The 22,352-nt window shown below is 45.8% G+C and overlaps 1 protein-coding gene across 1 annotated transcript; it reads left to right on the forward strand.

Annotated features, from left to right (window-relative positions):
• The first annotated feature begins 2,090 nt into the window (after positions 1–2,090).
• Positions 2,091–11,779, forward strand: LOC122942400 (zinc finger protein OZF-like). Its single transcript, XM_044300007.1, has 4 exons — positions 2,091–2,146; positions 2,230–2,318; positions 3,477–3,594; positions 9,304–11,779. The coding sequence occupies exons 1-4, from the start codon at positions 2,113–2,115 to the stop codon at positions 10,476–10,478; spliced, it is 1,416 nt and encodes a 471-aa protein (XP_044155942.1). The 5' UTR covers positions 2,091–2,112; the 3' UTR covers positions 10,479–11,779.
• Positions 11,780–22,352: the final 10,573 nt, after the last annotated feature.

Raw genomic sequence — 22,352 nt, forward strand, 5'->3', positions numbered from 1 at the left:
AACTCCCCTCATTACTTGCCTGCTAGCGCATCAGAAACACAGAAGGGGCGAGATTCAGGGTAATGACGACTGCTTCACCTTCCGGCTTCATCAGGGGTCAAATCTGCGTTCTAGGAACTGAAGGGGGTTTGCTCTGAACAATGATCCGGAGTTTACAGTTGCAAACCAAAGTTAAAGGGTATTCCCATCTGGGACATTTATGGCATATCTACAAGATGGGTGCTAGTCCCACCTCTTGCACCCATAGTCCCACCTCTTGCACCCATCGTCCCACCTCTTGCACCCATCGTCCCACCTTTTGCACCCATCGTCCCACCTCTTGCACCCATCGTCCCACCTCTTGCACCCATCGTCCCACCTCTTACAACCATCGTCCCACCTCTTGCACCCATCGTCCCACCTTTTGCACCCATCGTCCCACCTTTTGCACCCATCGTCCCACCTCTTGCACCCATCGTCCCACCTCTTGCACCCATCGTCCCACCTTTTGCACCCATCGTCCCACCTCTTGCACCCATCGTCCCACCTCTTGCACCCATAGTCCCACCTCTTACAACCATCGTCCCACCTCTTGCACCCATCGTCCCACCTTTTGCACCCATCGTCCCACCTTTTGCACCCATCGTCCCACCTCTTGCACCCATCGTCCCACCTCTTGCACCCATCGTCCCACCTCTTGCACCCATCGTCCCACCTCTTGCACCCATAGTCCCACCTCTGCACCCATCGAGCCCAGCCAGGAAATGAGAGGAGACCGCACATACACCCATCGTCCCACCTCTTGCACCCATCGTCCCACCTCTTGCACCCATCGTCCCACCTCTTGCACCCATCGTCCCACCTCTTGCACCCATCGTCCCACCTCTTGCACCCATAGTCCCACCTCTGCACCCATCGAGCCCAGCCAGGAAATGAGAGGAGACCGCACATACACCGCTCTCTCCGTTCACTTCAAAAACACTTCTAAAAATAACCTAGCACAGTGACACATGGGCGGCCACCTCTCCGTTCCTGGCCGTGTGCAATGGGGCCTCGTTCTTTAGATAGGTGCAGCTCCCATCTCTGAGACCTGCTCCTATCGGACATTTCTGGTTTGTCTTATGGAAGTTCCAGACATGCCTCAGATGGGAACACCCCTTACTTTCCAGGAGTGATGGTGGAGGGTGAGACGTATAGAATAGGAGCACTAGACGCTGGTGTCTGAACCTCAGCTTCTCTATATGGTTGAATGGCTCCAGGATGGTCTGTTTTGGTTTCTAACGCCTGTTATTGCAGGAATTCACTCTGAGTCTAGATTTATGAAGTGCTTTACCAGATCTCAGCTGCATACTGGCGTCACCTCTGCGATACGTGAGCGGCTGTAGCGGTCGTGTGCAGGATGCGACGTGCGTGACATCAGACATCGACGAGCTGCTCATCTCATGTGAACACAGAATGAGAGAGAATACAACATCTGCTCATCAATATCTGACAAGAGTTTTATTGTCTCCAGTCATTGTATCTTTCACCTTCTCTCCGTCCAGGTTCGTACATTGTAGGATCCTCTCCGTGGATATCTTCAACGTGACATCATTTTCCTGGATGGACAGTGACAGGGACAAGATGGCGGAGAGAATATTAAATCTCACCCTAGAGATCCTCTTCCGACTTACTGGAGAGGTGAGACGTTATGAGTGTGATGTCACATTACATTAGGTTGTTTTCACATCTGCATTGGAGTCTCTGTTAGGTAGGTACCTCAGTAGAGTTGTTACCAGTGATATTTACTGATGTGTCTCGCTATATCCAGGAATACACAGTGGTGAAGAAGACCTCAGAAGGATGGGGTGGAATCCTGAATCCAATCATGGAGCCTCTACCTTACCCCCTGATACATGAGGAGATCAATGAAGAGAAGATCCTAGAGCTCACCCACAAGATGATTGAGCTGCTGACTGGAGAGGTGACACCGCGGGGAATGTTGGGACATTATACAGGAACGCTTTGGAGGGTTCTGGGTGATGACTATCATTGTGTTGTCAGGTTCCTATAAGGTGTCAGGACATCACCGTCTATTTCTCCATGAAGGAGTGGGAGTATTTAGAAGGACACCAGGATCTGTACAAGGACGTTATGATGGAGGATCACCGGCCTCTCACATCACCAGGTAATAGACACGACTGAATACACACGTCCTGTAATTAATTGTATGTTAAGAATGAATCCAGTCACTGTGTGTGTCTCCTACAGCGAGATCCAGTAAGAGAACAGCATCGGGGAGATGTCCCAGTCCACAGGATGGTTCAGAAGAACATCACAGTGTCCTACAAGATGATCAGGTAGATGGAGATAAAGTCTGATAAAATCTTCCCCATGATCTGTAGAAGGCTGTGAACATCCTGTGTTCAGTCTTGTTTTCTCCAGCAATATTATAGGTATTATACTTGTATAAAGGGAAAGGTGATAAGTGGCGGTCTCAGCAATCAGACTGCCTCCGATCAAATCTTTAGATATGTCACTATGACATACTATAACATATTAAAAGTTTTTTGAAAGCTCAGTGACCCTTTAAAGTCTATGTACACTTTTCGGGGCAATTTTTTATTTTTTTTATTGCATTGTCCTTATTTTGAGCTAAAAATCATTTTTTCAATTGTTCTTTATTACAAATATGGAGCCTTTTTATCTGTACAGAGCTGAGATGCTCTAGTAGCAGTCTGTGGATTTTCTGTCTTTTGCGTCAGTTAGGGAGCTGACGGGCTCCTTATCTCTGCTCTCAGACATTACAAACACTCATTAGAGCTCAGTTCTTATCTTACGGATAAGAATGCGGCTTAAATAAGTGTTTAGGACCTCGTTTAGAGATAAGGCTTATTAGATGACCGGCACAAAGTAAAAGTACAAGTCACACAGTTAGAAAAACAGTTAACCCTTTGTGTCAGAACGGCTCAATATTTTTAATAAAGGCCAATTGTAAATATGATTTTTAGCCAAAAATTAGTAAAATGCATTCATAAACATAGCCTTTAAAGCAGTCAGTAGCATTTTCGTTGTGTCAGGGTTAAGGAAGAATCGGAAAGGGAGGGGGGGCGGAGGAGGCTGAGTGACACGGGACAAAGATGATGAAGTCCGTTATTTCCATGTGGAGTTTTAGGAAGGAGGAGGATATAGCTAATAGACATGATGGGATTCTCAATGACGGAAGTGACATCTGGGCCAGAAAGGTCTTGCTGAGTCTCATCAGTATAGAAGTGGTACTAAAAGCCATTGGACTGTATGAACTTTTCCAGGCCAGAGGTATAAATTTAGGTTAGGGATCCCTGCACAGAGCCCTGAGAGACACCAGCAGACAGGATGGGATGAGGAATTGGTGTGGTATGAGGAGATCCAGGAGAGGACCACGTTTGTAATGCCGAGGGATGAGGAGGGAATGGATGTAAAATGTTCCCCATGACTACTTGGACTGTGTGGTGATTTTTACAATATTTATTTCTCAGCTTTTGGATCGGGGTAATCGGAAGCAGAGTAATGCTGCGGCCATAATGAAAGAGGAGGAGACTTATGTGAGGGGTGATGAGCAGTGCAACGGAAACCTCCCTAAAGACAACCGCCCAGGTGAGGAATGACCACGAAATGCAGACAGGAGTCACCGATTCTATCATTTTGTGTTCAATGTTTTAAAAGGATTTTCCGAGACTTGGAACTGACGACCTATCCTCTGGTCATCCTACGGATAGGTCATCAGTATTTGATCGGTGGGGTTCTGACCACTGGGATCCTGAAAGTGTCGCAGTCTCCTCACAGCTTACCAGACACGGCACCTTACATTGTACAGTGGCTGTGCTTGGTGTCGCAGCTTGGTATCACTTGAATTGGTCGGAGCTGCTCCTCATCCATGTGACCGAGGAACGTGACATCACATGACCTGGGCAAAACTGAGAAAAGGCCTAGGCGGTGGTCCTTCTCAAACAGTTGGTCAATGCGGATCCCGGGTGTTGGACCCCCACCGATCAGAACTTTACAACCTATCCAGAGCATAGGTCATCAGTTAAAAAGTCTCAGAAACCCCCTTTTTTAAATCAGATGATTCTTTATTATCAATTTTCTTTTCATTCGACTATCCAAGCATCAAAAGGTCATTGTTTACAGATAATAGGCATGTACAGTATTATTCATACATGGTATATACAATGCATACCACATGACTACAAAAGACATGACAAATATCAATATTTCTAGGCTCAGATAGGACTCTCAAATTAAACATAATCCCGTAACCACCCACCAACAAGCATCCCTATAAACCCACCCCCCTCCCAAACCCTCTAAGAGCAGGACATAATTACGATAGTTTCTCTACAACCTCACATTCCTGGTGTATCGGCACCGTACCAATAATTTTTACATTGACAAACAGCATCAATTCCAAGTTTCCATATAGTTTTAGTATTCAACCCATGAACCTATATCACGTCCCCATGCAGAACAGTCACCAGCCATCACTAGCAAACACCCACCATACACTCCACCAGCCATAAGCTACCCCTCCCATTGACCGCATTCAGAATCACACTGCAGGCTTACAGACAGTCTCTCTCGCCAACATACTCACCGAGCACACAGTAGAATCCTCGTAAGCGCTAACCAGGGGCTACAACATCCAGAGTTATCTATCCAGCTGCCCCAAATTGCCTCAAACTCAGAAACCCCTTTAAAGGGAACCTGTCATAAACTTTAAGCTATCCTCTGAGGGCGGCATAAAATAGTGACAGAAATGCTGATCTCAGCGATGTGTCACTCATGAGCTAAAAGTACGTGGTTGCTGAGAACCAGCATCATAATCATTGCAGCCCAGACCTTGGAAAGAGTCAAATCTACCTGAGAAGAGTCCTGGTTATTATAATCTCGCCCATCTGCTGATGACTGGCAGTTCTCTCCTAGAGAGAAAGGGAGAAAACTAGGTAGAAGACGGTCAGTCATCAGCAGGTGGGCAGGAAGAGCAGGAATAACCATGACTCTTCTCAGGTGGCCGTGACTCTTTTCCAGGCCCAGTCTGCAATGATTGTGATGTTGGTTCTCGGCAACCACTTACTTTTAAATGACAGAGCGCCGAAATCATCTCACCTGTCTCTACTTTATGCTGCCGTTAGTGTGGGCAGCATAAAGTTGAGGACAGGTTCCCTTTAAGCTTTATGTCCTGTCCGTTTATTTCAGATGAGAATTTTAAATACAGATCTTAAAATTCAGCTTGGATATAGGCTTCAAATACAGTAAGTGTCCAGGTTTTCAGGATACAAATTCAATACAATTTAGTGAATACTAGAGAAACCTTTGATGGTGTAATGCACATTGCAACCACTGGGTGGCAGCACATGGACACATATAGCATTAAAGGCTTTCTGTCGGCACAATTATCCCTATTAAACAGGCTGACATTATATACATGTGCAATTGTCAGCTGAATCTAACTGTGCTATTCATTTTCTAAGGTATGCCCCCGTTTTTGCGCAAATTTAAGTTTTATTGTATGCAAATTAGCCTCTAGGAGCAAGGGGACGTTGCTCCTGCTCCTAGAGGCTCTGTTCTCCCACCTCATGTCACACCCTGCCGTCCTTGATTGACAGGCCTTGTGTGCTGGGGAAATCTTGCCTCTGCGCTGTCCGGTTCAGTATTCGGCGCAGACGCAGTGAGGGACGGACGGACGGACGCTAGCCGGCTGCCTTAGGCCCCTTTCACACAAGCGAGTTTTCCATGCGGGTGCGCAATGCGTGAAGTGAATGCATTGCGCCCGCACTGAAACCGGACCCATTCATTTCAATAGGTCTGCGTACATGAGCATTGTTTTTCACGGATCACTTGTGCGTTGCGTGAAAATCGCAGCATGTTCTATATTCTACGTTTTTCACGCAGCCCTGGTCCAATAGAAGTGAACGGGGCTGCGTGAAAAACGCATTGCATCCGGAAGCAAGTGCGTTTTTCACTGATGGTTGCTAAGAGATGTTGTTTGTATACCTTCAGGGTTTTTTTTATCACGCACGTGAAAAACGCATCAAAATGCATTGCAAAAAAACCTAAAACTGAACTGACTGAACTTACTTGCAAAATGGTGCGAGTTTCACTGAACGCATCCGGACCTAATCCGTCACGCTCGTGTGAAAGAAGCCTTACTGCGCCGAATACTGAACAGGACTGAGGCAAGATTTCCCCAGCACACAGGGCCGGCAAGAGGAGATGAACGCTGCCTGGCCCTGTCAATCACAGATGTCAGGGAGCGTGACATGAGGTGGGAGAATGGAGCCTCTAGGAGCAGGAGCAACGCCCCCCTTGCTCCTAGAGGCTAATTTGCATATAATAAAACTTAAATTTGCTAAAAAATGGGGGTATACTTAAGAAAAAGAATAGCGCAGTTAGATTCAGCTGACATTTGTACATTTATAATTGTGGTGACAGAAACCCTTCAACATCTCCCAACAGAGAATCGAAAAATCAAATCGTGTTGATTTTCAAAGGTGACCAGTGATACCAAGCCTTTGTAATGGAGGTCGCTGTACCTCTGCATCAGTAATCAGGTCTTCCTTCCTCGTGATTTCTTTGACTATTACACAGGTCTGATTAGACAGCTATCAGTAAACCATAGCACAGGGGAGAAAATTCAAATTGGAAAAATCACATCAAATAAATTCCTGGCTAAATGTTAACCTTTAATCATATGGTTAAAATATTCCCCCAAAACACAAACCAATTTACCACAGTAAAACCTAAGATGCTTGTCGTACCTGTCCCTACCTGAAGCAGAACTGCCATCCTGACGAGGACGATCCCACTGTGTATAGTAATACACCGGGGAGTGCGATCACCCACCTGGTCAGTAATGGGTTAAACTATACAGAAGCAGTTAAGTAAAGAGCAATGAAAATCAATTAACCAATCACCCTGGACCCTATAAATGCTGAGCAGGAGGAAGGAGCCAGTATATTTTTATGCGGCAATATTACATTTATCAAAGGGAAGGAAAGTTGTGCTGCCTGCGGACTACAGGAAATGGAAATTTCAGATAAATACATTTTTGTTTTCCCGGATGTCCTATGGCAGTGCAGTCACAATCGCAAAGATGTTGACCATGCAGCAGCGTTGCGTTCCGTTCAGGAGATGGCAGTGAAGCAGGTAGAGTGACTGATGAAACTGGTAGGACTTCTCTTTAGATCCCCTGATCCACCGAGCTAGTGGCATTACTTGCTGTCTGGCCCTTATTGGGTCCTTGATGCTGAAGAAAACAGGGCCTCAGGTTCTCTGAAGGTTTCTGACAGCAAGAGATTGATGTTGTTGGATCCTAGATCCCCGAGATAAGGTCCCTTGTGTGTACAGATCCTAGATCCCCGAGATAAGGCCCCTTGTGTGTACAGATCCTAGATCCCCGAAATAAGGTCCCTTGTGTCTACAGATCCTAGATCCCCGAAATAAGGTCCCTTGTATGTACAGATCCTAGATCCCTGAGATAAGGTCCCTTGTATGTACAGATCCTAGATCCCCGAGATAAGGTCCCTTGTATGTACAGATCCTAGATCCCCGAGATAAGGTCCCTTGTATGTACAGATCCTAGATCCCCGAGATAAGGTCCCTTGTATGTACAGATCCTAGATCCCCGAGATAAGGTCCCTTGTATGTACAGATCCTAGATCCCCGAGATAAGGTCCCTTGTATGTACAGATCCTGTAGTTCACTAATGCCCCTTTGTAAGGGCGATGAAAACTATCAAGAAAACCTAGAAAATTATGAATCTGAGAGCAGAATCTTGCGATGCTGTAAAATGATGGTTAGACAATTCAGCTATCACAAGAAGGTGCAGGCATTGAATGCTAGACTGAGATTCTTTTAAGGGTCTGAAACAAAAACCTGACAAGATGGTGGATAGGAACCTTACTTTGCAACTGTCTTGATGATGTTTAGTTGCACCAGGAGTCTTTTTTCAATACATTCTACAAAAATATCCTGGACCTTCAGGCAGCTAGCATAGCGTCAACGACCTCAGTGAGAATCCTAGATATAACGGGTTGTCCTACATAAATATCCACTGGCTCCTTCCTCCTGCTCAGGGTGATTGGTTAATTGACCATTACTGCTTACTAACCTGTCTAGGAGCTTTAAACCATTTGTGACTGTGCTGCCATAGGACGTCAAGGAAATTAATATTTATTCACGTGACAGCATTAAACCATTAATATTCATGACGAAACGTATACGCCTAGGAGAAGTTACACTTTAAACTTTGTAATTTTTAGTTCGACAAAATTTTTCAGTCATGTCTAACAAGTCAATACCCAATATAGTCTGTTAGGAGTCATATAAAAATAATCTTTAACCTCTTGCCGACCTAGGACGAGAATACTCGTCCTAACTGGCCAGTACTTAAAGGGATTCTGTCACCTCGTCTTAGCTTATAGAGATGCGGACATGCACGGCTAGATCGCCGCTAGCACAGGGCTCGACAAATCCCAGGTCGCCATGGCGATCAGGAATTTTGTCCTGGCGTCTGGGTATTTGCCCTCACATGGCTGCAGTTACCCGGATCCGCCCCGCCCGCTCACTGGATGCTGCTCGTGGCTAGAGACATCAGCTTCTCTAGTGGGCGTTCCTTCTCCCTGGCTGTAGCGCTATCCAATCGCAGCGCAGCGAGAAGGAACACCCAGGAGAGAAGCTGATTTCTCCTCCCTATTGCTCCGATAGTAATTAGCATACGGAGCAGGAGCCAGTAATAGGGCACAGCGGGCGAACGGAGCGGCGCCCAAGAATAATAGTAAGTGCAGGGACATCCCTGGGCGCCGCTCTGTGTAGCCTGCTTCTTAAATTCTGGACCCACGTCTTTAACACATAATAATACAGGAGGCAGGTGCCAGTAGCAGAATTACATAACTGGCACCCTGCCTCTGACAGGAGCTGCGATCAGCGGCAGTTAACCCCTCAGGTGTAGTGTGAATATCAACTTTTACTCTGCCAGATTCTGCTTCTGCAAATGCCCAGGAGGTGGAGCTTCAATGTGAAGTGCTGTAGCATCAAACCAGGAGACCATTACAGCTGTCACTCGGAGGGGCTGTGAAGCAGCACAGAGAGGACTTCATAGTGAAGCATAATCTGGCAGAATAAAAGTGCATTTTCACACTACTCCTGATGAAATAAGCTCCACAGAAGATAAATTTGTCATGCTTTCCCCTGCACTTACCCAGAGCTGTCAACAGTTTAGCATGGTCAAAACTGCTGACAGACTCCCCTCAAGGTTTATTATAATATTATTCACAGATAATAAAAATCTGTTTTTTTTCTTGGCAGATGATTGCATCGGGAGCTCAGAGGGACATCCAATATCTTCAGATTCTAATGCAGATAGTTATATCACACAAAATATGTACGAGGAGCACACCATTATCCCTGATAAACCCTCGCCCCTTCCCAGCACAGATCTATTGGGTGTTAAACATCAAAGCGCAAAGAAGAAGCCATTTTCATGTTCAGAATGTGGAAAATGTTTTAGCCAAAAATCGTCTCTCGTCAATCACCAGAGAATTCACATAAAGCTTTTTTCATGTTCAGAATGTGGGAAGTGTTTCAACCAGAGACCACATCTTGCTTTACATCAGAGAATTCACACAGGGATTAAGTCATTTCTGTGTTCCGTATGTGAGAAATTTTTCACAACCAAATCAAATCTTGCTAAACATAAAAGAATTCACACAGGGGAGAAACCATTTCCATGTACTGAGTGTGGGAAATGTTTTACAGAGAGATCAAGTCTTGTTATCCATCAGAGATGTCACACAGGGGTGAAGCCGTATTCATGTGCAGATTGTGGGAAACATTTTAGCCAGAAATCGATTCTTGTTGCACATCAGAGAATTCACACAGGGGTGAGGCCTTTTTCGTGTGCCGAATGCGGGAAATGTTTTAACCAAAGATCTGATCTTATTCCACATCAGAGAATTCACTCGGGGGCAAAGCCATTTTCATGCTCAGAATGTGGGAAATGTTTTACAATTAAATCAAACCTTGTTAAACATAAGAGAAGCCACACAGAGGAGAAGCCATTTTCATGCATCAAATGTGGGAAATGTTTTAAACATAAACCAAGTCTTGTTCAACATGAGAGATGCCACACAGGGGCGAAGCCATATTCATGTACAGATTGTGGGAAATATTTTAGCAAGAAATCGAGTCTTGTTACACATCAGAAAATTCACACAGGGGAGATGCCATTTTCATGCTCCGACTGTGGCAAATGTTTTACTAAGAAATCATATCTTGTTGAGCATCTGAGAACTCACACAGGAGAGAAGCCGTATTCATGTTCTGAATGTGGTAAAGGGTTTATGAAAAAATCACATCTTGTTACACATGAGAGAATTCACACAGGGGAGAAGCCATATTCATGTTCTGGATGTGGAAAAGGCTATGCAAAAAAGTCACTTCTTGTTAAACATGAGAGAAGACACAAAGAGGTGAAACCATAGTTCTGTTCAGAACGTGAGAAATGTCACATCAGAGAATTCACACTGTGGAGAAGACATTTTCAAAAGCAGTAGGAATTTCTTTACTGGGAAATCAAGTGTTGCTGACGTCAGAAAAACTCACACAAGGCCAAAGCCGTAGTCATGTCCTAAATATGGGAAGTCACATCATCTTAAAAGAACACTCCAGGAAAAGCTCATACATCTGGACAAATTTACTAGTTGAAGTGGGCCCAAATTCAGGTTGAGGCAGAATCCTGGTGCAGACACCATGAGCCACATTTATGAAGTATTTTGTCACTTGCTCTACATGAGTCATGGCTTAATATAAACAGGTATAGCTTAATATGGCAAAATGTGCAGCACAATTGTTGTGAAATGTATGCCTACTAATAGGTAGTGTAAATTTAGTCAAAAATTGTGTAACTGCCTCAGATTTCTCATCTATTTTGTCTCGCTGTGTAAAAATTTAGACAAAAATAGTTAATCTGTCCCATTGTGTTATACCCAGTGCAGAGCCTGAAGGGGCAGTGGATGGTGTTATTTGAATTTCAGTGTCTTGCCCCCCACCGTTGCTGGTAGTGCACTAGGCACATTGGGGCAGATTTATTAGTCCTAGTGTACGATGATTTAAAGATGCCTCAAATTTATCACAGAGGCTCAGGCTGAACTATAAACCTGTCTCACTTTCTATGAACTATTGGTTGGCTTACTTTGTGATAGAATTTTGTGCTGCAATTTTGGCAAAATTGTTGCTTCATGAGCTACTCTTGTTTCCTGTTAAGTCACGCCCCTTTCCTGATAAACCACTTCTTCTTGGCAAGCTAGATGTAGTAGATTTTTGTAAAACTAGATGCACCAAATTTTGCCACATTTTACAGCCAGCTAGACGCAATCACGTTAGCTAATGTCAGCCTTTGTATTATACCTATTTCAGGGCTTGAGAGGGCGGGGGCTGGTTTCTTCCTTTGATGTTCTTTGACCCTATGTGTTCTGCCCCACCGCACTGGCACTGCCCTGAGCATAACACAATCTATCCGTTTTTCTGGAATCTTCCTTGAAACATCGGAGAACTTATCAGTGAAGTCGCCATTTTCCTTTGCTCAACTTGTTTTATTGACAAATAGTATAAAAACTGCAATAGTTACAAAGTAAAGTCACACATCATCCAAGAGAACGGGAAAGCGCAGGACGTATGCAATTATCAAGATATGTCTGCATCCAGAAAGAAAATGGGATCCAGATAATGTGCGCATGGGATATTTCATATGAATGAATATATATATAGATATATATACTGCATCCCAAAGCTTATAACCAATCAATAAATGTTTTTTATTTATTTTTTTCAAATACAAAAAAGGGGCAAAACAATTGTCTAGTCCGTCCACAGGTGTTTAAATAATGGATCCTCACAAAAGTGAACCAGGGCTGCCATATCTATTTATATTTGTGGTTGAGGTCCAGATGATAGTTTTACTAATTCTGTGACCTTTTTTTTAGCCAGTGGTGCGTCAGAGGAGGGATTATAGTAGCCTAATACAGGGGGATCAGTGACTTATCTATGGTAAGGAGGTGGAACCAAAAGGGTGAGGGGGAATTTCTGGGGAATGAAGCTCGTAGATTTAGAACTATTATGTGAAGGGCAAAGTGGAATGGTGTCCTGGCATATGTGGAACATAAGCGTATGTATTTGTGACTAGAATGACTTAATTTTTTCACTTTATTCCCTCCTTATATGTAAGTGCTAGGAGACCTGATACAATGCCAGAACATGGGAGAGTTACCTGGATAGATTTTGTGTATGGCTACGCTATATGTTAGTTTATGTAGAATTCTGCAGCCTGTCATATCTGGAAGAACCTAAAGAGTTAGGTTATCTTATATATGCTAAAGGAGGATCATTCCTTGGGCTTGTAAAATTTGAGTATAGAAGGGATGTTGTAGTCCGTAGGCAGCACAGTCACCAATGGGTTAAATCCCTTTAGGTATAACTAGACATAGACAGGTTAATAAGCAGTAATGATCAATTAACCAATCACCATGGCCCCTCTAAAGCTGTGCAGGAAATAGCCAGTCTATTTTTATAAAGCAGTATTACATATATTAAAGGGAGGGGAAGCCTTCTACAGACTACAGGAAATGAACATTTCTGGTAAATACATTTGCGTTTTCCTGGATGTCCTCTAACAGCGCAGTCACAAATGGGACTTATAAAGCAGTGATCAAGTGGGTGGGACAGAAGACCTCATTCAAATATTCTATGGTAAATAGAGGCCAATGTTCTCAGAATGCCCATCCTGTAATCCTTCATCAAGGGCGAAGATATTGACCATGTGGCAGCATTGCTAATTTGCTCCAGTAGTATGTGCCCGGGTCAGTTCGAGCGGGTAGTAGCATTACTTGCTCCCAGGCCCTTAATAGGTCCTCAGATTTTCTGAAGCTATCTGACCTTTTCGATATATATTAAGACAGTTCTGACATTGAGTGCCATTCCTCCTGTACCTCACCTCGTTGATTCTAAATCTGAGATAAGGTCACTTAGATGTACAGATCCTGTAGTTAACTAATATGCCTTGTAGAGGCAATGACAACTATCAAGAAGATCCTGAAAATGATAACTCTGAGAGAAGTATCTTCAGATGTTTTAAACTGATGGTTATTCAGTGCAGCTATCACTATAGACAACCACAAGAAGGTGCAGGCAATAAATGCTGGACTGAAATTCTATAAGGCTCTGAAAAAAAAAGTGTTAAAATAGTTAGAAACCTTGCTTTGCAAGTTTGTCTTTGATGATAGTAAATTGCACCATGAGTGTTTGTTTTTTTCAATACATTCTACGAAAATATCCTTGTCCTTTAGGCAGCTAGCATAGCGTTAACAACCTCAGTGGGAATCCTAGGTATAACAGTTTGTCCTTGCCAGTTTCCACAATGTGAAGTGTAACTTACGTGGATGAAGATGAAGATACCCTTCTGGAAGAGAAGACCCAAAATGTTTGGCAGATTTCAGTAACTGTCCTTTGAGAGTGACTACAGAAACAGAAACCAGGCCAAGCGAAGCCTTCATGGGAGAAAGACTTCTGTTTGCTAGGCAATAATAGAAGCTATGGGAATATAAATACACCAGCTTCTCCTCCCAGTTGATTGATAAATCATCTGATGCTACAGTGGTGAGAACAATTCAGAGAGTAAAGTTGGATATCTTAGGTTTTCCTCTCTGTCTCTATAACATCTGAAGACTGTAGCCTATTTATTGTTATGAACCTTTTTTTAAATTACCTTGACTGAACAAGCAATTTGTGGTTGTTAAGGTAAGGTTGAAAGTGAGCTAAGGATCGCCTGACAACCCTGGATCTTTCAGGTTGGATGACAACCTCTCCTTCTTATGCCACATTTTGTGGACCCACAATCTGTCGGACCGAGCCCCAGGCATCCATATGGAGGGCTTTTCCGAGGCTGGGGAATCCATTTTTTTTCCATGTAAGAGATGCTTCAGTTTTAGCCACCACTTCAGCCCTTGGTGAGTTGAAGAATACATCTAAAGGTTTCTTATCTAGGCCCTTATGACATCTGTTTTAAGGAGTGTATATTGTCTTGAGGGAAGTTGACATGACATATGGCCCCTAGGATTACATCTATGATGAAGTCCAGAGATCTAACACTGTGACAATATAGAAAACTGATACTTTGGACTGAGGAAATAGGTGACTTGCCCCCTTCAGGATTGCATCTCTCCTCTCTGAAGATAACTTTATTGTTAGCTTAAGAGAATTCTTGATGAATGAAACCAGGTATTTCAGCTCCTGAGTTGGGACTCCTTGTAATTGATTAGGGAGCCATTACCTCGTAACAGCTGTGATTTGGAGGATGCTTTTACCTGCCAGTCAGTCACACTTTGGATCCTGAGGGAGCCATAAACACGATGCTCTTGGCAACACACTGAAAGTAGAAGAAACGCCGAGGGGCAGAAAAGTGAAATGCAGATAAAGAATGTCCAAATTTTTGTGGACTATGACCACACTGATTTTATGTGACTTGGCAATATGGGGACATGTAGGTAGATGTCCCTGAGATGTATTATTGCCAAAAGAAGGTTTCTCTCCAAAACACATGACTGATCGAATTATCCTCATTTAGAATTTTCTGTTTCTGAAGATGGCTCTTCTAATGCTGCCTTTTCCAACAATCCCTGGAGGAGCGGAAGAACTGTATTCTTGGTTGCGTTGGGGAAAAGGCAACCAAGGAAGGAATTGTCTGAACCCGAGTATCCTGAACCTGAGTATCCTACAAGACTAGTTACTTCGTACACTCCAGGGACATGCTTGAATCTGATCGAGAGCATGCCCAGAAATATTCAGGCAGTGTTGAAGACCAAATGTGGATTTACAAAATACTAACAAAATAATAAAAATTAAAATTTAGAATTTTAGGAGCAAAAGAGTAACAATGCAGTTCCACGACAAGAATCTGCATAACTAATAATATGCTAAATAGTTGCAAGTCCAATTTATGTATGAGATAGCCAAGATGACTATAAAATTACATGATTTTCCTTGATTTTATGTCACGACACGGAGGCTCATATTGCATTCTCCTTCTTTATTGAAAATCCACAGCAGCAAAGAACAATCCATAAAACAAAATGAACCAACAGAACACCCCCACAAGGGGAAACCCCTCCCACAGTCCAGTCCTATAAATAGAACCTCCCACCGAAACTCTTCCTCTTTCTTTGTAACGATGAATCTTCTCAATAACCGGGCTGGAACGACTCCCACCAACATGCTCCAACAGGAGAACACTTAAAGAATACACGAGAACGAAAATTCCCATCAGGAACGAAAAACAGCCGGAAGGACGGAACAGCAACTCAAAACCCTCGGAATCAGTGGCTCAGGGCATCAGCCTCAAAGGAAGGGAAAAAACAGAGGTACATGGTAATCGACCAGATCCAAATCAAAAGGAAAAACGGAAGAAGGAATAATGGCAATAAATAACAAAAGCCTAGCATAAATGAAAGCAAGTTCAGCAGTAACAGTGTCTTGGAGAAAAAAGGACATCATAGCAACAACCAGGGAGGGTAAAACATTTTTATTTGATAAATAAACAATCGGGAGGGGCAATACTCGCCTCCATGTCGTTTATAAAATCATGACTTTACGTCATAAACTAGGAAAATCATGTAATTTTATGTCACGACACGGAGGCTCATATTGCAAGTTTAAAGCGTAGAAATCACTGAAGCGAAGGCATGCGGAGGAGGCTGAAAATAAAATTCTCTGAACGTAGACGCCCTGGACCAATCCGCCAACCTCAAAATATCCTCCAGGCGAGCACCCGCGACAGCCATGGAAGTCGCCGAGGCCCCTCCGACCGAATGGGCCGTGAACACAGATGTGTCAATACCAGACAAGGAAAGGATCCATTTCGCCCAACGGGAGAGGGTGACACTAGTGACCGGACGAAATGGCCTGCGAAAGGAAATAAATAACTGAGGTGAAGAAGTAGAACGTAGAGAGGATGTACGAGACAAGTATTCCCTCAGACATCCCACCGGGCAAAGAGCTGGAGAGTTGGGAAACGCTGGATAAGAAACGGATTTAATGCCGGTCTTGGTGCGACGGGAGATATTGAAGGAAACCCCCTCCGGGGAAAAGAAAAGAGCATCGAAGTCCAGAGCCCTAACAGCCGAAACTCTTTTACAAGAGCAAGGACACAAATTTAGCTGATAATTGGCGAAGAGAAAGATCCGAATTGGGAGACCACCGTGAAAAGAGGTCCAGGACCAAACGAACGTCCTAAGAAGTGGAGAACCGAGGTCTAGGAGGGCGAGAAAGGCGAGAGCCCTTGAGGAGACGGCAAACCAAAGGATGCTGACCGGCCGGGCAACCAGCGAAACCCTGGTGGTGAGAGGATATCGCTGACCTGAAAACATTCAACGTCCTATACGCCTTACCTTCGTCAAATAGAGAGGATAAAAACTGTAGTATATCCGTCACAGGGGCCGAAAGGGGATCCAGACTCCGGCCCACGAACCAGTGAGACCAAATTCCCCAAGCTGAACGATACGCCCGTCTAGTACCGGGGGCCCAACCGCTCTCCAAGAGGAATCTAGTCGTCCCCGATATGCCAGCGACGTCCCAACGTTCCCCGACACTCTGCACGCCAGGAAGCGAAGGGATCCGTCCACCAGGAGAGGATGATGCTGGCCTACCAGACCGAGGAAGAGATCCAGGGAAAACGGGAGGAGACGAGAATCCTCTACCAGGAGCTGAAGAAACCAAACCTGGGCCTGCCAGAAGGGAACCACCAGGACCAATTCTGCCGATTGGCGGCGAATCTGTGATAGGACGCGAGGAATCAACGCGAACGGAGGAAAAGCATACAAGAGCGGTCCCGACCAGTCCTGCAGAAGGGCGTCCACTGCCTCTGAAAGTTGGTCCGGTCTCCAGCTGTAGAACCTGGGAAGCTGGGTATTCCATCGTGAAGCGAAGAGGTCTACAGCAAAAGGGCCCCAAATCGATTAGACGGAGGAGAAAATCTCCGGATCCAATCTCCAATCGCTGAAGTACGACGTGTACCGCAAACTCCAATCCGCAAAGGTATTGTGAAGGCCCGGGATGTATTCTGCGATCACCGTGAAACCCTTGTCCAGACAAAACGACCAGAACTCCTTTGCCAGATGAGTCAACATCGCGGAGTGAGTACCTCCCATGGCGTTGACGTACCGAACTGCCGACACGTTGTCCACGCCGAGACCGTGTCGCTGGTGAAACTGCGGATGGCGAAGGATTCGGGACTCGTCCGCTAACCAAGGACCTCCAGTGGAAATCCCGTTGCAGTGGGCGCCCCAACCGCGCAGACTGGCGTCCGCCTCTATGCCAAGGTCTGGTTGAGGACCCACGATGGCTCTGCCGTTCCATGCTTCGAGATTGGAGATCCACCACGTCAGCTCGTCCCTCGTCTCCTGATCCAGGACTACCATGTCCGCATATGATGCTCCCGCTTGTAGGTGGGCAATCTTGAGCCGCTGTAGCGCCCGATAATGGAGCGGAGCTGGGAAGATCGCCTGGATGGAAGAGGACAACAGGCCGATAATCCATGCCAAGTGACGTAAGGAGATCCGGGGAAGCCTCAGCGTATGCCGCAATTCCTTGCGGATGGCTCTCAATTCGGTACTGGAAGACAAAGAGTCTGTGCGGTGGAATCCACCATGAAACCCAAGAACTCCATGGATCTGGAAGGTTGAAGAGATGACTTCTCGGTGTTGATGACAAAACCTAGGTCGATGCGTAGGGAAATTGACATCTGCAGATGAGACAGAAGAATGGAGGGGCTCTGGGCCAAGATAAGAATATCGTCCAGGTAAATTACCAGATGAACACCCTGGAGGCAGAGCCACGCCACCACCGGTTTCATCAGCTTGGTGAAACACCAAGGAGCTGAGGAAAGGCCAAACGGAAGACAAGTGAATCTCCAAACCTGTCCGTTCCACAGAAATTGAAGTATCTGGATCTCTGGATGGCGGAGCTATCGGAACCGTCAGGTAAGCATCCTTCAGGTCCAACTTCACCATCCAGTCGCCCGGGATAAGGAGGTCCCGGAGCAGGTGGATGCCCTCCATTTTGAAATGGCTGGTACCGATACAAAACGGTTGAGGTTCTTCAGATTTATCACGGGTCGAAACTGACCCCCTTTCTTCTCTACTAAGAAGATGTCGCTGATGACTCATCCGTCGGGGGTTGGTGAACGTTCCACCGCCCCCTTTACTCAGAGAGACTGAAGCTCCACGTCTAAGCGATGTTGGGCCTGTCCCGAAAGAAACCTCGGGCGAGTCTATCAGTTCTATATAGAAACCCCAGACCGTGGAGAGGACCCACGGGTCGGACGTGATATGGGACCAAGCATTTAAAAAATTATGGAGTCTGCCCCCTATGCAATGGGTTGAAGAAGATAGTAGATTCTGGTGACTCACCGAGAGGACGTCTTGATCCCAAATAACCTCTGAAGGACCTGGACCTTCCGGCGGAACCTCTGGAGGGAAAGAACGAGGACTGTTGTCTTTGGTCCTGGAACGCTGAGCGTTTAAGAAAGGGCCTCGACCATTGCCACGGGTCTGGAAATGGGCACGGCCGGACAGACGGCCCCTGAAACTGCCGGCCCTGGAAGAGACTCTCCCATGAAATACCTTTCGCATGGAACTCTGCGCCTTATCCAAGGCGGTAAAAGCTCCGACGAATTTGCCCAGGTCTTTTATGAAGGTGTTACCAAAAAGGAGCCCCTGTGCCTCCTTGCCAGCCTCGGTAAGAGCCATGTTGGCCAGCTTCGGTTCAATCTTAATGAGTATAGCTTTCCTCCGTTCAATGGAAAGTGAAGAGTTCACATTTTCTACCATACAGATGGCGTGCTGAGTCCAGCCACGAAGCTCATCTGGGTCGATAGGGGTGCCATCCGATCTGGCTGCCTCCGCCAGTTCAAACATTTTGGTCAAGGGACCTAAGCTAACTAAGAGCTTGTCCTGGCAGGCACGGAGTGCTGAATCTAGGCCCCTGCGGGGATTAAAGCCCGTTTTGGCTAAAAATTTGACCATCTTGGGGTCTACATTGGGGGTTTCACAAACCTTGTTTGGAACAAGGGGGCACGGGCACTCCTCCCTCAATTTGTTACGTGTCTCCTTAGACAGGGGTTTTCTAACCCTGTCCTCCAAATATCGGGCCACATGTGGAGCGGGTAACCACTCCGCTGACCTCGGGTGATGTAAGCTGTCCGGGTCAAATAAGGGTTCGCCCAAAGGGTCCGTAAGGCAAGTAAGAGCCGACCCATTGGCCTCCAGGGCCGCACTAGTTGAAGGGCGTGACAGAGGGGCTTCAGACACGTAATCCTCATCCTCCACTAAGACCCCTTCAAGGTCACCATCAGAGGCACTCTGGCCGTCACTCAAAGCCTCCTCCTCGGACTCTATCTCTGAGTCGGAACTAGGGACAGGCTGAGCCCGAGTGGACTTCCAGGGGCGCGCTTTTTCCGCCTGGCGGGGCAGGCTCTTTTGCGTGTACTAAGCACGCCATCCTTTGATAGAGCCACGCTATCAGATCTAATAATTCTGGAGGCATCAGTGGTAGGAGGGATAGGGGCAGGGGTCTGAGCCCTTAGAGCCTGGGAAATAGATTGGGAAATAATGGAGGACATGGAGCCCATAGCATTATTAATAGCATCCGCAATGGATTGCTGTAAGGCAGCAGACTGGGGCTGAGCAGGAGAGGGGCCGGCAATGGTACCTGCTGGGGCAGGGGTAGGCACCAAAGCAGAGGAGACCTGCAAGGGGGGGCACAGAGGGGGAGACCTGGACAGGTGCAAGACATGGCGAGGAGTTAGTCACTCCTCCAGGAGCTACAAACAGTACCGGAATGACCGCCGCAATATTACGATTAACAGGCAGGAAGATGGCGCCGAAGAGGAGACTTCACCCCCAGCGCTCGCGCGATTAGTACAAACCACCCCCCCCTTATGGCAAACACAATGAAGCCGGCCGTAGACAGAAGACCAAGATGGCGCCCGAGAATCCCGGAGCCGCCGAGAGGACAGGAGTGGCCGTCGAAATCTCGCAACTCGCGAGATTTCGGGAAGAGGAGAGCACGCAAGGCAGAAGCAAGAAACAATGGCGCCGGAAGCGCCTAGGTAAGATAGAAAAAGGAGGGGAAACAGCCTGACACAAGAAATCCCGCCCAGGGCGGACGGGGGGGGGGGGCGGATGTCAAAGCGGCCGGTATGAACTCCAGGGGACAAAGAAAAAAGAGGGGGGGGGGAAGAAACAAGGGAAGGACAATAAAACCAATATAAATATAATATTAGAAATACCGGAAAAATATGGGAACTAAACCCAAACCCCCCAGAAGAAACAAAATCCTCAGAAAGACAATAAAATTGGGGTAGAAAAACTATAGGTCTGAGCCATAATGTTATACTTATCTGCCATGGACAGCAGCAAAGAAAGAGAAAGAGTTTCGGTGGAAGGTTCTATTCATGGACTGGACTGTGGGAGGGGTTGCCCCTTGTGGGGGTGTTCTGTTGGTTCATTTTTTTATGGATTGTTCTTTGCTGCTGTGGATTTTCAGTAAAGAAGGAGAATGCAATATGAGCCTCCGTGTCATGACATAAAATCAAGGTAGTCTCACGTTCAAAGCTGTAGTGGATGCTGAGATATGGAGCCTGAAATTCAAAAGTTCAAAACATTGTTACCCTTTTGCTCGTCAGTGTACAGTATATGCATATAAACTGTTAATACTGAACATTTTTAGGCAATACTGTCTGTCTGGGTCATACCCACTGGGCTGGAAGTATTGGACCGTAACTGCTTTTGTTCTTCCTTTAACACAACTTCTTCATGGCCCAGAAACCTATTTTTACTATCTCATTTAGAAGCCATATTCTTTGAGTCAGGATCAGCAGCCACACAGAGAGGGGGGGGGGGGGGGACGACAAAAACTCCATCCTTTCCAGTCTCCGGACTCAATACTTTCTTGCAATGGTTGGCGTGGATCCAATTAGGCTTTCCTTTGATTTTCACTGATGTGCCTGTGGTCAACAACACTTGGAATGGACCATCAAAGCGGGACTTGAAGGCTTTTCTAACGTGTCTCCTTAGCACCACCCAATCTCCAGGCACAAATGGGTGGGTTCCTGGTACTTTGTCAGGATCTGGAAGTGAAGCAAAAACTCGAGAATGTATTTTAGTCAAATGCTTGTGCAAACTGATCACATAATCCATCGGACAACCATGTTACATCGGGAGCTGCTGTGGGAAATACAATCCTGTCCTAGGGGCTGATCCAAAGAGGACCTCATAGGGACTAATGCCTGTCTTATGGTTAGGGCTACACCTTACTGAGAAGAAGGCTACCGGCAGGGACTCTGTCCATGGCTTACTAGTCTCTGCCATGGCTTTTTGAATCTTTAATTTTAGTGTCCCATTAGGTTTTTCTACCCTACAGCTGCTTTGTGGATGGTACAAAGTATGTAACACCTGTTCTACACCCAAAGCCTTCATTATCTCCTGCATGACTTCACCTGTGACACAAGTACCTCTGTTACTTTAAATGTTCTCAGGTACCCCAAAACTGCATAGAACTTCACCCATAATCTTCTTAGCTGTGGTCTAGGCTGTGGCTTTAGCTACCGGATATGCTTCTGGCCATCTTGAAAACAAGTAAACACACACAAATACATACTTATACATGCCCACCTTGGGTAGTTGAATGTAGTCTATCTGTAGGCACTGGAATGGATACAAGGGGTAAGGTGTGTGTTTTTGGGGGTACCTTCACTACTTTGCCCACGTTGCTCTGGGCACAAATCATACATACTTAAGTATATCTGGCTGCTACAGTGCTGAACCCTGGGACATACCATGTGCTATGTACTAAATCTCACACATAGCGGTTTTCATGTGGTGCACCACTCCATGGGTTGCCTGTGCCATCTTGGGGTAGAGGGACCTGGGAAAGCAGAGTTTCCTTTGGAACTGTATTAGGCCTCCCTCATTTGCAGTCGCTCCTTTCGACATCCACTGGTCCCTTTCTTCCTTCCCCTCCTGGTTCTGTAAGGTCTTGACAAGACCACATTCCTGAGTGATCTCAGAAACATGCATGCTGCACACGGGAGGAGGGGCTAACAGGTTTATACTCTGTGACCCACATTTACTCGGGAGACTCCACCAGGCCTCCATTCTAGGTAGCATGTGAGTATGATTGCCTTATCTCTCTTGTACATCCTGCGGTGTCCGTCATGTGTTGTAACGGGCTAGACAGCCATGGGTTATAGCATGATTGATGGAGTCTCCATCCCATTTAGGCTAATGATGTTTATTTACTTTTTAATT

Source organism: Bufo gargarizans, chromosome 6, assembly GCF_014858855.1.
Source record: "Bufo gargarizans isolate SCDJY-AF-19 chromosome 6, ASM1485885v1, whole genome shotgun sequence".
NCBI classification, from domain to species: domain Eukaryota; kingdom Metazoa; phylum Chordata; class Amphibia; order Anura; family Bufonidae; genus Bufo; species Bufo gargarizans.